This window comes from Orbicella faveolata, unplaced genomic scaffold, assembly GCF_042242905.1.
Source record: "Orbicella faveolata isolate gen_17 unplaced genomic scaffold, um_ofav_v1 contig_12, whole genome shotgun sequence".
NCBI lineage: Eukaryota > Metazoa > Cnidaria > Anthozoa > Scleractinia > Merulinidae > Orbicella > Orbicella faveolata.
Genome location: NW_028301539.1, coordinates 32,035,957 through 32,048,540, shown reverse-complemented (window position 1 = coordinate 32,048,540; position 12,584 = coordinate 32,035,957). Strand labels below are relative to the sequence as shown.

The following is a 12,584-nucleotide window of genomic DNA, read 5'->3' as shown; positions in this document are numbered from 1 at the left end:
CTTGCCTGAGGTGAATGATAAGACATGCTCCCCGTCGATCTTAGTCGCGTAGTTTCGTTAGGGATATCATGACCAATTAATTATCAATTTACAAGTTCACCGTATTTGAGCTGGCGCATGTTTCCTTTTATAACGTTACGCAAACCAACATCAGTTACTTCGATGTGTAGTGCATCAGAAATAAGAGGCCGAATTAAAACGACATGAAATGACATGGTAGAGGCTTAGAGGTAGAGAATTTAAAGACAGAGAGATAAAGACGACAAAAAAAAAGGACACCTGACGGCTCAAACCGTAAGTACTCAGTTTATTACATAAAGTCATTGGACGAATTTCATCGAAAGGACCGGCTTGATTAACCTTCCGTTAAACTCGTTCAGATTTTAGAATTTCCAAAAAAAGATGAGAAAAACCAGACAAAATGTTGATACAATCTGATATAATTTAGTTCTGCCAGGCAGAAACAGCAAATAACGTAATAAAAAGGTGAAATATTGTTAGGTCAAGAGTACAGCCTGATGTGCCTGAGGCTAACGCCCATCCAAAATGGCGGATCACTGAGAACGGTCAAGGAAAACACTAGCTCTCCATCAAGTATTAACGAGTCGGGAACATTTCAGCGAAGTTCAGTGGGTTTCCTTCCTGATCTATCTCTTTGTCAGTGATTTTCAACGTTCAACTTTCAAATTGGTCAAATACGAGAAGAGTGGAATCGGAACCAATGGATTTCGCGGCACGTGGTACAAAGTTTCAACTTTCAAGTTCCCAGCACAAGTGTGTTGCACAAGTAGAGCGGCAGAGTTATCAGTTAGTTTTCAATAAAATGCATTTTTTCAGACGGTTATAGCTGGTCAAAAAGGCTTTTATGACTTTTTATGGAGGATCAGGTGTGAAGGTTTTCTGTGAAATTCACAAACAAATGTTCCACACTCAAATAGTAACAGGATTGCGTGACCATTCCAAGTTGAGGCGACTCAGCGGTATAGCCGACATACCGGCAGCATGAACATTAGATATCAGAAAAAAGCTACTGCGTATCCGAAATAACTGAAATTGATATTTCCGAAGCACAAACGTCTCAACCATAAATTTGAGAACAGACATAAACATCCCAGTAAGACAGCGACTAGAGGAAATGATCAGGAATGTATGGAGTACTGCCAGGATGGACCAGTCATAAGCATGTTTCAGTTATATTTCTTAAAGTGCCCCCATGATCAAATTTTCTATATCAATTTTTTTTTTTACATTTTCGTACACAATAGGTCTTTCCTAGCTATCTTGCCAAATAGCAATCTATTACGAACCTTATAGTCGCGTTTTTTGAACCCTAATTTCCGAGAATTTACGGCAGCCATTAATTTTCCTTGTTCCAAGTCTTGGTTGAGAATTGGAGTAAATGACGTTATTGAATCAAATATACCGCACGAGTTGAAATTATAATAATAATAATTAGTACAGCAATTCGCATAAAGAGTAACAAAAAACTGTGACTGTTATGTTCGTGCAATTTTCTACACGAAATGGGGTGAAAGCGGGAAGAAAGAGGACAGAAGAGAAAGGATAGAAGATAGAGGAGGGGAGAGAGAGAGAGAGAGGGGGGGGGGAGAGGCGGGGAGATGTCGTAAACAAATAGTAACTACATGCTGTGAACAGGCTTTCTAGTCAAGGATGGGGTGAAGAGAAAGCGGGAAGAAAGAGGATAGAAGAGAAAGGATAGAAGATAGAGGAGGGGAGAGAGAGAGAGAGAGGGGGGGGGGGGAGAGAGGCGGGGAGATGTCGTAAACAAATAGTAACTACATGCTGTGAATAGGCTTTCTAGTCAAGGATGGGGTGAAGAGAAAGCGGGAAGAAAGAGGATAGAAGAGAGGGGAGAGGTAGTAGAGGAAGGGGGGACACCCCAGTCCCCACTCAATTCCCCCTAGGCCACTTCACTCTCAACCAGTTCCTTTTCGGCCCTCCGAGCCGCGCCCCTTCCAATCTCAGTTGACAATTTAAATCTTGACCAATCTTCAGCTATCAATCAACCTCACCACACCCTCTACATACGGCCACTCATTATTAAATACTTCCACGATCATTTAAAGACATTTACTGACCACTGTATTTTATGTCTTTTAACAGATCTAAATTTTCTTTTTTAGAATCAGACTCTTGTAAGTCATGTTGTTGATTTACATCGTTATACTGGCAATATCAGGTAAGAGCGTTTGCATAGAGCATTTAACTGTTAAAAGTAGTTGTTCTCACATTCTGAAAACTGAGCTCATTAATAAAAATTATTAGTATAAATCTACTCCCGTTCTATCATGTATGCCGTTCTCTGATTGGCTACGCTACTCACTATCTATTCTGTTGTAGATAGTGAGTAGCCGAGCAGTGTGCGCTTGTTAACAAAATGATGGCCATTTCTTTGCGTTTTCGAAGTGTCTGTGAAGAGGACGTAGATAAAGTTTCCAACGACTAGTAAATTTATATTAAAACAATTAGATTATTCGCTCTCGATATCCGTGCGTGATAGGTTGACTCGGGCTGCCAATTGAAAAAAATTAACGTTTTCCCCTCTCTATATTTCGTTTAATCTGATTTTAATATCCTATATCCCATTAATTTTTTCCCCAAATATCAAGCATCCCGGTAATTTTTTTTTACCTTAATATCACATATCCCGAAAACCCCTAAAAGGGCTCAATACCCGAGGGTGGGGAAGGGGGTACTCCCTTATACGGCCTATATAGGTATGTGCAGCCCCAAAGGGTATGGTTTTTCAGCCTTTTTGGTCATAAATAGGGTATCGGTTTTAGCCATTTTGATCATTAATAGGGTCTGATTTTTGCACTGTAATCTTGAATTAATTGGGCATTTTGTTTTAGAAGAATCTACTTTTTCATCAGTATCGATATTAAGACCGATCAACAAAAGTCCTTCACAATGTCTTTAACATCGGTCTGAACTAAGAAACTAAGTTTAAGGGAGATCTAAAACAGGGTATTGATCTAGAGTGAGGTCAAAAATAGGGTATTGAAAAACGCAGATTTTGGTCATAAATGGGATAAGGTTTTTGGGAAGCGGGCCGCACACCCCTACCCAATTTTTCGCGGAGTACCTCTACCCTGGGCCTCCATACCCTGTACAAGCCAATTCGGAGCTAACTCTTCGCGAGCGTCGACTGCCCAAATTCGATATGGCAATTAATTTACCTTCATCAAATTCATACTGATAAAAAACAGAAACCCGTTGATATTTTCTAACAAACAGCTCTTAATGATTTTCTCCTGCTTATAAAGGACACCTTGCAGTGGACGGACAGCCTTACGGTCCTTGGAGTGACTGGTCGGACTGCAGTGTAGATGAAGGGCAGGGCGTAATGAAACGAACAAGACGGTGTATAGTGGACGATTGCCCTGTCCCTGGGGAGTACTTAGACTTCATGGCATGTTTTGTGAAGCCGTGCAAGTGTGAATGTCCTCCAGGTATGCTACAGAACTGAAAGAGAGGTCCTGAAATGGGTTTTATTTTAGTTAATTTTTCGCATTAGTAAATTAATTTATTTCCCAAGTGAATGATTGACTGATTGACTGACTATTGTTAACTGATTGACTTACCGATTGGCATCTTTTAACCTGAAGCGTGATATTGTAAGGAAAAATTAGATGTTAATGACATCTCGCAAATGAAATGGTTTTTTGGTTTGGCACTTAAAAGCACTCCATTGAAAACCACTGCGGTTGTCATAGAATAAGTGAGAAGTAATTGTTGTAAACGAAAAATTAGCTTGCGTAGCTGGCGGTTTAGTTCGGGTGAGACGCGCGAGAAAGCGGCGATGCCGGATCACACTCTTTACGGTCCTGTACCCCCAACCAACAAACCGCCAGCTACGCAGGCTAACGGCAAATCTATTTTTTTTGTCTGCTGCAGAAGCAGGAACGGAAGCACCCTCAAAAGGTAAGAGTAAGATACTTAAATACCTCTCGAATACATGCGTTTTATGCATGACGAATATCGGTATTATATTTATAGCACTGCAGGTAGCAGTATCACCCATCTTCGAAAGAAGGTATCCAAACCGTTACGTTGTACATGTTGAAGTAAAAGCTACGTGAGACTACAATTACAGGCAAAAACTATCTGTGATACTAGCGCGGTTCTATGCTACAGTGTTTTGAACCTTTTGCAAAAAGAGAGAAGTTATTATCGCCAACTCCTCTCGATCTCCATTCTGGTGTGACCTTAATCCTTTTTTAAGGTGGTAACTGAACAAGGAAAGGGTAATAGCGTCCATATATTGTATATAGACGATATTACATGGCCGCGTGGAGCTACGAAATTTATCTTCGAGGACTGACGAAGATTTCACGAGTGACCGCAGCGAACAAGTGAAATATTTCAACACGAGAAGAGATATTTCGTATGACCAAGCAGTCATGTAATGTTCTATTTATTATGTAAACACTAATGAAATGCCAAACCATTTCACTTTCAATTCGTTTGGAAAGGCGAGTTTTCCTAGAAACCATAACAACGGTGCTCTTTTCACTTGTGAAGATATGATGTTTTCGCGCGAAAGCTCACCTGGTATTGGTGTTTATAGAATCGTGAACACAGCTCCGTTTCATTTTCACAAAAGTTTATCTAAAATTGTGATAACCACAAACACCTCCAGAGGTGTCCGATCAACAGTTATGCGTTTAATTGTAGATCATGTTTCATAGATGTTCTAAGCCATTTAATATACCTTTGTAATATGTTCATTTTCAGCCTCTACCACCGGTGGCATTCAAATTGAATTGTCAGAGGAGCCGACCACAGTTGGTAGGTATTTTTTGTAACTGTTCTCCTTTACTTGATTTCATTTTCTTACATCATCGTTATGCTATTTTGTGTCTTTTTATGTTTTAGGATCAAAAGTAACTACAGAAGCTGGTAAGTCTCTAGCACAAGTTTTTTTTTTTACTGCACTCGTTCCCTATAGTGAACGATTGTTCAAACAATTTCAACTTTAATCGTATCTATAAAAAAAAATTCTCGGTCGTGATTGGTGCTCCGCGCGCCTATTTGTCACTTAATCATAACAATTACAATTTCCTCAAATGTGATTGGTGCAGAAACTGCTGTATTTTGCTATAATTAATCTGCAAAGTTGTAATCGGACAGTGTAATCGGACAGTTGGCTGTAATCGGACACCTGTAATCGGACAGTTACATGAGCCAATCATTTTAAGTCCTCTCCACTAAATCCACCAATCACAACATTGATTACAATCACTATAGTAACCACTGACTGAGACTGACTTGGTAAAATTGTGGAGGTTTAGTCTCTGGTGACTGTTTTGAAAGAGACTTTACAGCCATTCTGCGAGCTGTGAGTCTTGATTGCAACTTATATTTTTACTTTTCTTGATTTTGAGTGAAGAATTCAGCATTCGGTGAAAAAAAAAGAATGTTCCGTTAGACTCAAAAGTACATTGGTGACAGTCCGTCTTTTGAATACATGATTGATCATCGCGGTTATACAACTGAAGCAGTTGTAAAATTAAAGCCTGAAACAACCAAAAAAACATTCAGACCTGAGCGTGATTCGAACCTATGACCTCTGTGATACCGGTGCACTATCAACTGAGCTATCAAGCCAACTGTGAGCTGGTCACGCTGTGAGTGCATGCGTAATATACCCGTAGATGGTGAAGAATACAAGTGAAGTCCGTCTCTGGCAAAGAATACGCATTTTTGTACCATGCCATAGAAAATACAGCCAATCGGAGTACAGGAAAGTCGTTGTATACTCGACTCTAACATGAACACGTTAGTATTACTAACCCAGGCGTGGAGATCTTTTACCACGAAAGTGTGCAGTCATTAATTTTACAACTCAGTAAAATTAATCTTGTGGCTAAGTTTCTAAGTTTTTCCATATACACTATAATAGGGCATAAAATACTATTATATCCTCTAAATTCCCAATTTGTCTCTATATAGACAAAGGTAAAAAGACGTTTAGAGTATTCTTACTCTATTTTTCTTCCAAAAGTTACTTTCATTTCTGTAGTTTTTATGATGTTATTTACCATGAGCAATCTCACCTTTTCAGCTTCTACCGGTACCATTAGTATTGGATTGGTAGAGGAGACAACTACAGCGGGTGGGTCTTATCCTAATATCATTATTATTAATTTGGCGTAACTAAAATTGCAGTTGTGATCGCGCTTGGGCAACTGCGAAAATAAAACAACTCTTCAGGCTTTAACGGGATTCAAACCCATGCAACAGCCATCTCTCTACGACGGCGACTTTCGTCTGTCCCTAAGGTGGCCGTTGTGGAGAGGTCTGACTGTACAATAGAGCAGGAGAAGAAAAGCCGATTACTAAATTTAAACTATCTGTTTTAAGCTTTTTTTGTCTGTTATATGAATGTTCAGTTAGGTTTATGCTAATCTTTTTTGTTTCGTGCAGCCACACAGGAAAGCACTGCAGCACCAGGAGAAGAAACAACAGCTGTTCCACCAGGTAAGACTACAGATAACATGGAGAAGGAAAAAAATTATTAAATTGAAACTGTGCCAAATGGTAAATTTCCTGTCTTCTTTTTAGTTTTCCTCATGTCAGTTATGGTATGTTCGATTACGTTAATGGTTGTCTTTTTCGTTTTATGTAGCTACAGAGGGAAGCACTGCAGCACCAGGTGAAGAAACAACAGCTGTTCCACCAGGTAGGTAAATAAATAAGTAAATAACATGGAGAAACAGCAGACAGGATTATTGAATTCCAACTATCTATTATTGAATTTCTTGCTTTCTGTTTAGTTTTCTTTCATGTCTGTTGTGGAATGTTAAACTAGGTTTATGCTAGAATTCTTTCGTTTCATGTAGCTACCCAAGAAAGCACTGCAGCACCAGGTGAAGAAACAACAGCTGTTCCACCAGGTAAGACCTACAAACGACATGAAGTAGGAGAAAAAGAGATTATTAAACTTAAACTATCAGTTGTAGAATTTCTAGCTTTAGTTTTCTTCATGTCCGTTCTGAAATGGTCAACAAGATTTACATTAATTTTTTTTCATTCCATGCAGCCACGGAGGAAACCACGGCAGCACCAAGTGAAGAAACAACAGCTGTTCCTCCAGGTAAGACTACAAACAACATGGAGCAGGAGAAGAAAAAAATTATTAAATTCAAACTATCAGTTGTTGAATTTCTAGCTTTTGCATTAATTTCTCAAATGGTCAACAAGATTTACATTAGTTGTACTTTATTCCATGCAGCCACGGAGGAAAGCACTGCTGCACCAGGTGAAAAAACAACAGCTGTTCCATCAGGTAAGACACCAAATAACATGGAGCAGGAGAAAAAAAAAAGATTATTAAAGTGAAACTATCAGTTGTTGAATTTCTAGCTTTTGTATTAGTTTTCGTCTTGTCTGTTCTGAAATGATCAACAAGACTTACATTAATTTTACTTTGTTCCATGCAGCCTCGGAGGGAAGCACCGCAGCATCAGGTGAAGAAACAACAGCTGTTCCACCTGGTAAGACTACAAACAACATGGAGAGGGAGATGAAAATATATTTTTTTTATTGAGATTTCTTGGGTTTTTTCAGTGTACTTCATCTCGGTTATGGAATGTTCAATTAGGTTATTTGACGCCAGTCGTTTTTCGTTTTATGCAGCCACAGAGGAAACAACTGCAGCACCAGGTGAAGAAACACTGAACAGCTGTTCCACCAGGAGCAAGAGAAAACACAACGCTCTTCAACTATTATAACAGCTAAATTGTTCCCAAACAAACTTTATAAGACATTTGAAAATACAATTTACACTATGACACTATGATGTACACTAAAATTCCGATAATCACAGATGCTATACGATGATAATATGACGTCATGTGGCTTAACTATGACGTGATCTTTTTGATCGTTGTAACTTAAGACCACTTTTTATTGATATTTTCATAGCTACGGGAGAAACCACAGCAGCACCAGGTGAAAAAACAACAGCCGTTCCACCAGGTAAGATTCCAAACAACATGAAGCAGGAGAAGAGACAAATCTCTTCAGTTAATATATCAGCCACCAAATGGCTTTTAAGACAGCTGCAAAAAATTAGCACAGGAATAATATACACACAAATTTCAGTAATCACAGATGCTATATGGCGACTTTATGACGTAAAGTGGCTTAACTATGACGTGATCTATTTGATCTTTAAAACTCAAGACCGTCTTTCATCGATATTTCATCAATATTTAATGTATAGCCACAAAACGTTCAGTCTTTGTTTGATGCCATAGTTTCCGAAAATCTTTTGAAAGACCACTTATGCAAATTACGTGCGTTTCTATCATATAGGTACTGAGGAAACCACTGGTGCGGCACAAATTAAAGAAACAACAGCTGTTCCACCAGGTAAGATTCCTAATGACATGAAGCAGGATGTATACACGTTTACGAACAAATTCCAATAATCACAGATACTCTGCTGATATTATGACGTAATGTGGTTTAACTCTGACGACATCCATTTGAATTTTAGATCTTCTATTGTCGATAATTCTGTCCAGTTTTTATAAATTAAAAACTTATAAATTCATATAAGTTATAAATTCATTTGTCTGTCCGCTTATTGACAATGAAAATTAGCCAATGATCGGGGAGAATTTCGGCACTCATTGTGAAAAGAGAAATTTACCATGTTGGCTCAACTGGAGTTTGTTAGGACCAGCGCGCACGCTATGTTATAAAGGTTCAATAAAATTGTTATATGTCTTCCCGGTTGTTTCATGCAGCGACAGAGGAAAGTACCGCTGCACAAGGTGAAGAGACAACAGCTGTTCCACCAGGTAAGATTGCAGATAACATGAAGAAGTAGAAGAAAAGATAACTAAATTGATAGTCAGTTTTCTATTGTTCAATTTGTAGCTTTCCTGTTAGTTTGTTTAATGTCCTTTAGGTTTATGTTAGTCTTTTTCGTTTCATACACCACAGAGGAAAGCACTGCAGCACCAGGTGAAGAAACAACAGCTGTTCCACCAGGTAAGACTACAAACGACCTGGAGAAAGAGCAGAAAAGATTATGTAAAAAAAAAAACTATCTGTTTGCTGTTCTTGAGTTCTAGCTTTAATTTCTTATTAGTTTTCTTCTTGTGTGTTATGGAAAGTTCAACAAGGTTTACGCTAGAATTTTTCATTTCTGTCTACAGAGGAAAGCACTACAGCACCAGGTGAAGAAACAACAGCTGTTCCACCAGGCAAGACTACAAACAACATGGAGAAAGAGCAGAAAAGATTATTAAATTTAAAATATCTGTAACATGTTAAATTTCCTGCTTTCTTCATGTTTCAGTCTTATGAACGTTCAGTCAGGTTAATGCTTGTGTTTTTCGTTTCATGTAGCTACAGAGGAAAGCACTGCAGCACCAGGTGAAGAAACAACAGCCGTTCCACCAGGTAAGACTGCAAACATCGCGGGGCGAGAGAAAAGACAACATTCTTAAATTATTATAAGAGCTGAATTGTTCCTAAAGAAGCTTCATAAGACACTTGAAAATAAAATATGCACGGTATGATGTAAAACAAATTTCAATATTCTCAGATGCTATTTGCAGACATTATTATGTCAGGATATATACACCAGTACGCACAAATTCCAATTATCACAGATACTGATCTGATATATTATGACGTAATATGGTTTAACTTTGATGACATCCATTTGAATTTTAAGACCTTCTATCAACGATATTTCTATCCATTTTTAAGTATAACCGCAAAAAAGTGCGCCTTTGTTTGATGTCATATTTTCCACTTATCTGTTTGGATGAGAAATTATGCAAACAAACGCTTAATTGGACTAAATTTGTGACCATCTAAGACCAGTGTTTGCTCCCAAACGAAATGTTCAATAAAACTGTTCTTTGTTTTCCTGCTTGTTTTATGCAGCGACAGAGGAAAGCACTGCAGCGTCAAGTGAAGAAACAACAGCTGTTCTACCAGGTAAGACTACAAACAACATGGAGCAGGAGAAGAAAAGATTATTTAATTGAGACTATCTGTCATTTAATTTCTTGCTTTGTTTTTAGTTTTCTTCTTTTCCGTTATGGATGTTCAGTTAGGTTTATGCTAGTCTTATTTGTTTCATGCAGTCACAGAGGAAAGCACTGCAGCACCAGGTGAAAAAACAACAGCTGTTCCTTCAGGTAAGACTCCAAATAGTATGGAGAAGGAGAAGAAAAGACTAATAATTTCAAACAATCTGCTTTCTGCTATTGAGTTTCAAGCTTTCTTATTCAATCTTTTTCTATTCCATTTCGCTTCGCTCAGCCGAATAGAAAACATTCCTATTATAAGTAGAGGAGACAAGTAATACAACAAATATAGTGGAGGGAGACGCCAGCAATGATCGAGTTTATTTACAAGAATCTGAGACACGCTGAATACAGATTACAAGCCAGAGAATATAAGAAAATGTCACGATATAAACAATAAGGAAAAAAAAACAGCCTCGAGAAAAACTGGTCGGCGTCAAGTGGTGTGATATTGACAAGGAGTGGTATATAAAAGCCTGATTATCCTAATGGGAACTAATACAAAGCAACCTAATTAAACACCTAAATGAAGTACATTTTTCATGTCCGTTATGGAATGTTCAGTTAGGTTTATTCTTTAAATCTTTTTTGTTCCACATAGCTACAGAGGAAAGCACTGCAGCACCAAGTGAAGAAACAACAGCTGTTCCACCAGGTAAGACTACAGATAGCACGGAAGTCATTGGGAAGAAGAAGAAGAGAAATTATTAAATTTAAACTGTCTGGTATTAAATTTGTAGCTTCCTTATTAGTTTCCTTTGTTCGTTATAGGATGTTTTTTAACAAAGATTATGCTAATTTTCTTTTTCATTTCATGAAGGTACACAAGAAAGCACTGTGGCAGGTGCTGGAGAGACAACGGCTGTTCCACCAGGTATAGAACAGACAACACTGTTAAGTTATTGTAACAGCTGCCGAATTGCTTTTAAGACAGCGTAAAAAAAATTAACGCAGGAAAAATATACACACAAATTAATAATTTAATAACAGTAACGTGATTCATTTCATCTTTATTACTTAAGACTGTCCTTTTATCGATATTTCTATCAATTTTTACAGCATAACCACAAACTTTCGGCCTTTTTTTAATATCGTAGTTTCCCAATATCTGTATGGAAGACAAATTAACGTAAATTACGCTCTTTTCAATCATGTAGCTACTGAGGAAACCACTGGTGCAGCACAAATGAAAGAAACAACAGCTGTTCCACCGGGTAAGAGTTAATAACATGAAGAAGGAGAAGAAAAATATTGTATATTTAAAGTCATATTTTTCTGTTATTGAAATTTCAGCTTCTCATTTGTTTTCCTGATCTTTTTATGGAATGTTCAGTTAGGTTTATACTTGTCTTTTTTGTTTCATGCAGCCACAGAGGAAACAACTGCAGCATCAGGTGAAGAAACAACAGCTGTTTCATCAGGTAAGACTGCAAACAACATGGAGAAGAAAAAGTTACTAATTGCAAACCGTGAGTTTTCTGTAATTAAATTTCTTATTAGTTTTCGTTCATGTCTGCTATAGATGCTCAGTTACGTTTATTCCAGTCTTTTTCTTGTCATGTAGCCACAGAGGAAAGCACTGCAGCACCAGGTGAAGAAATAACAGCTGTTCCACCAGGTAAGACTACAAACAACACGGAGAAGGAGAAGAAAAAATTATTAAATTGAAACTATCTGTCATTAAATTTCTTGCTTCCTCTTTTACTTTATTTCTTGTTTGCTATGAAATCTTCAGTTAGGTTACAGTAATTCTAGTTTTTGTTGTTTCATTTAGCTACGCAGGAAAACACTGCAGCACCAAGTGAAGAAACAACAGCTGCTCCACCAGGTAAGACTCTCTTTAACACGTTACCACACTCAGGAGCTGAGGGCACACCTAATACTTGATGACATGGGTGACAAAAGACAATGAAAATTGATTATTGTCACAATAAACTGCGTCAGTTGTGTTCGCTGTACTGCACCCGTGAATAAGGGTTGATAAGGGTTAAAGAATTGAACTCTACCTATCTGCGCGTATATAATTCTGTGAAGAATCAATTAACCTGAAATACTTCAATCGATTGAATCGTCCATTAACACACTATTGTCAACATTGCTCCCATTTAAGAAATCCCATGCGAGGACAATCCCCTCGGGGCTGCAGAAGGAGGAAAACTGCCGAGCTCTAGTTTCACAGCCCCCACAAGTTACGGCGAATTTGTACCCTCCGCTGGCCGGTTGAATGGTCCGCTGTCCTGGTGTTCCCTGGGAGATGCTGCCGGGCAAGAATTCCTACAAATCCATGTACCGGAAGCGGAAGTGATTTGTGCTGTTGCCATTCAAGGGACAGGTTACGAAAGAGGAAAAGAACATGTTAAAGAATACTTCTTGGAGTACTCCGAGGATGGCTTTAATTGGCAAGTGGTAGAAGAAGATGGAAATTTGAAGGTATTGTCTGATTTTAAAGTACTTTACATTTTTCTATTTCGTTGTTGTTGTTGTTGCTGGTGTGATTATATAAAA

At 38.2% G+C, this 12,584-nt stretch overlaps 1 protein-coding gene across 1 annotated transcript in view; it reads left to right on the top strand.

The window, feature by feature from the left end:
• Positions 1 to 12,584, top strand: part of LOC110044425 (uncharacterized) — a 30,197-nt gene that overhangs the window by 2,332 nt on the left and 15,281 nt on the right. The window contains exons 2-29 of the mRNA XM_089277562.1: positions 2,145 to 2,200; positions 3,288 to 3,473; positions 3,919 to 3,945; positions 4,759 to 4,812; positions 4,900 to 4,923; positions 6,089 to 6,139; positions 6,451 to 6,504; positions 6,653 to 6,706; positions 6,867 to 6,920; positions 7,067 to 7,120; positions 7,259 to 7,312; positions 7,467 to 7,520; positions 7,663 to 7,689; positions 7,951 to 8,004; positions 8,344 to 8,400; positions 8,781 to 8,834; positions 8,980 to 9,027; positions 9,195 to 9,242; positions 9,388 to 9,441; positions 9,934 to 9,987; positions 10,137 to 10,190; positions 10,681 to 10,734; positions 10,900 to 10,953; positions 11,237 to 11,293; positions 11,447 to 11,500; positions 11,644 to 11,697; positions 11,854 to 11,907; positions 12,190 to 12,509. Of these exons, the coding sequence (XP_089133688.1) occupies positions 2,164 to 2,200; positions 3,288 to 3,473; positions 3,919 to 3,945; positions 4,759 to 4,812; positions 4,900 to 4,923; positions 6,089 to 6,139; positions 6,451 to 6,504; positions 6,653 to 6,706; positions 6,867 to 6,920; positions 7,067 to 7,120; positions 7,259 to 7,312; positions 7,467 to 7,520; positions 7,663 to 7,689; positions 7,951 to 8,004; positions 8,344 to 8,400; positions 8,781 to 8,834; positions 8,980 to 9,027; positions 9,195 to 9,242; positions 9,388 to 9,441; positions 9,934 to 9,987; positions 10,137 to 10,190; positions 10,681 to 10,734; positions 10,900 to 10,953; positions 11,237 to 11,293; positions 11,447 to 11,500; positions 11,644 to 11,697; positions 11,854 to 11,907; positions 12,190 to 12,509 (1,800 nt within the window). The 5' untranslated portion in view covers positions 2,145 to 2,163. The remainder of the gene's footprint in view (positions 1 to 2,144; positions 2,201 to 3,287; positions 3,474 to 3,918; positions 3,946 to 4,758; positions 4,813 to 4,899; positions 4,924 to 6,088; positions 6,140 to 6,450; positions 6,505 to 6,652; positions 6,707 to 6,866; positions 6,921 to 7,066; positions 7,121 to 7,258; positions 7,313 to 7,466; positions 7,521 to 7,662; positions 7,690 to 7,950; positions 8,005 to 8,343; positions 8,401 to 8,780; positions 8,835 to 8,979; positions 9,028 to 9,194; positions 9,243 to 9,387; positions 9,442 to 9,933; positions 9,988 to 10,136; positions 10,191 to 10,680; positions 10,735 to 10,899; positions 10,954 to 11,236; positions 11,294 to 11,446; positions 11,501 to 11,643; positions 11,698 to 11,853; positions 11,908 to 12,189; positions 12,510 to 12,584) is intronic.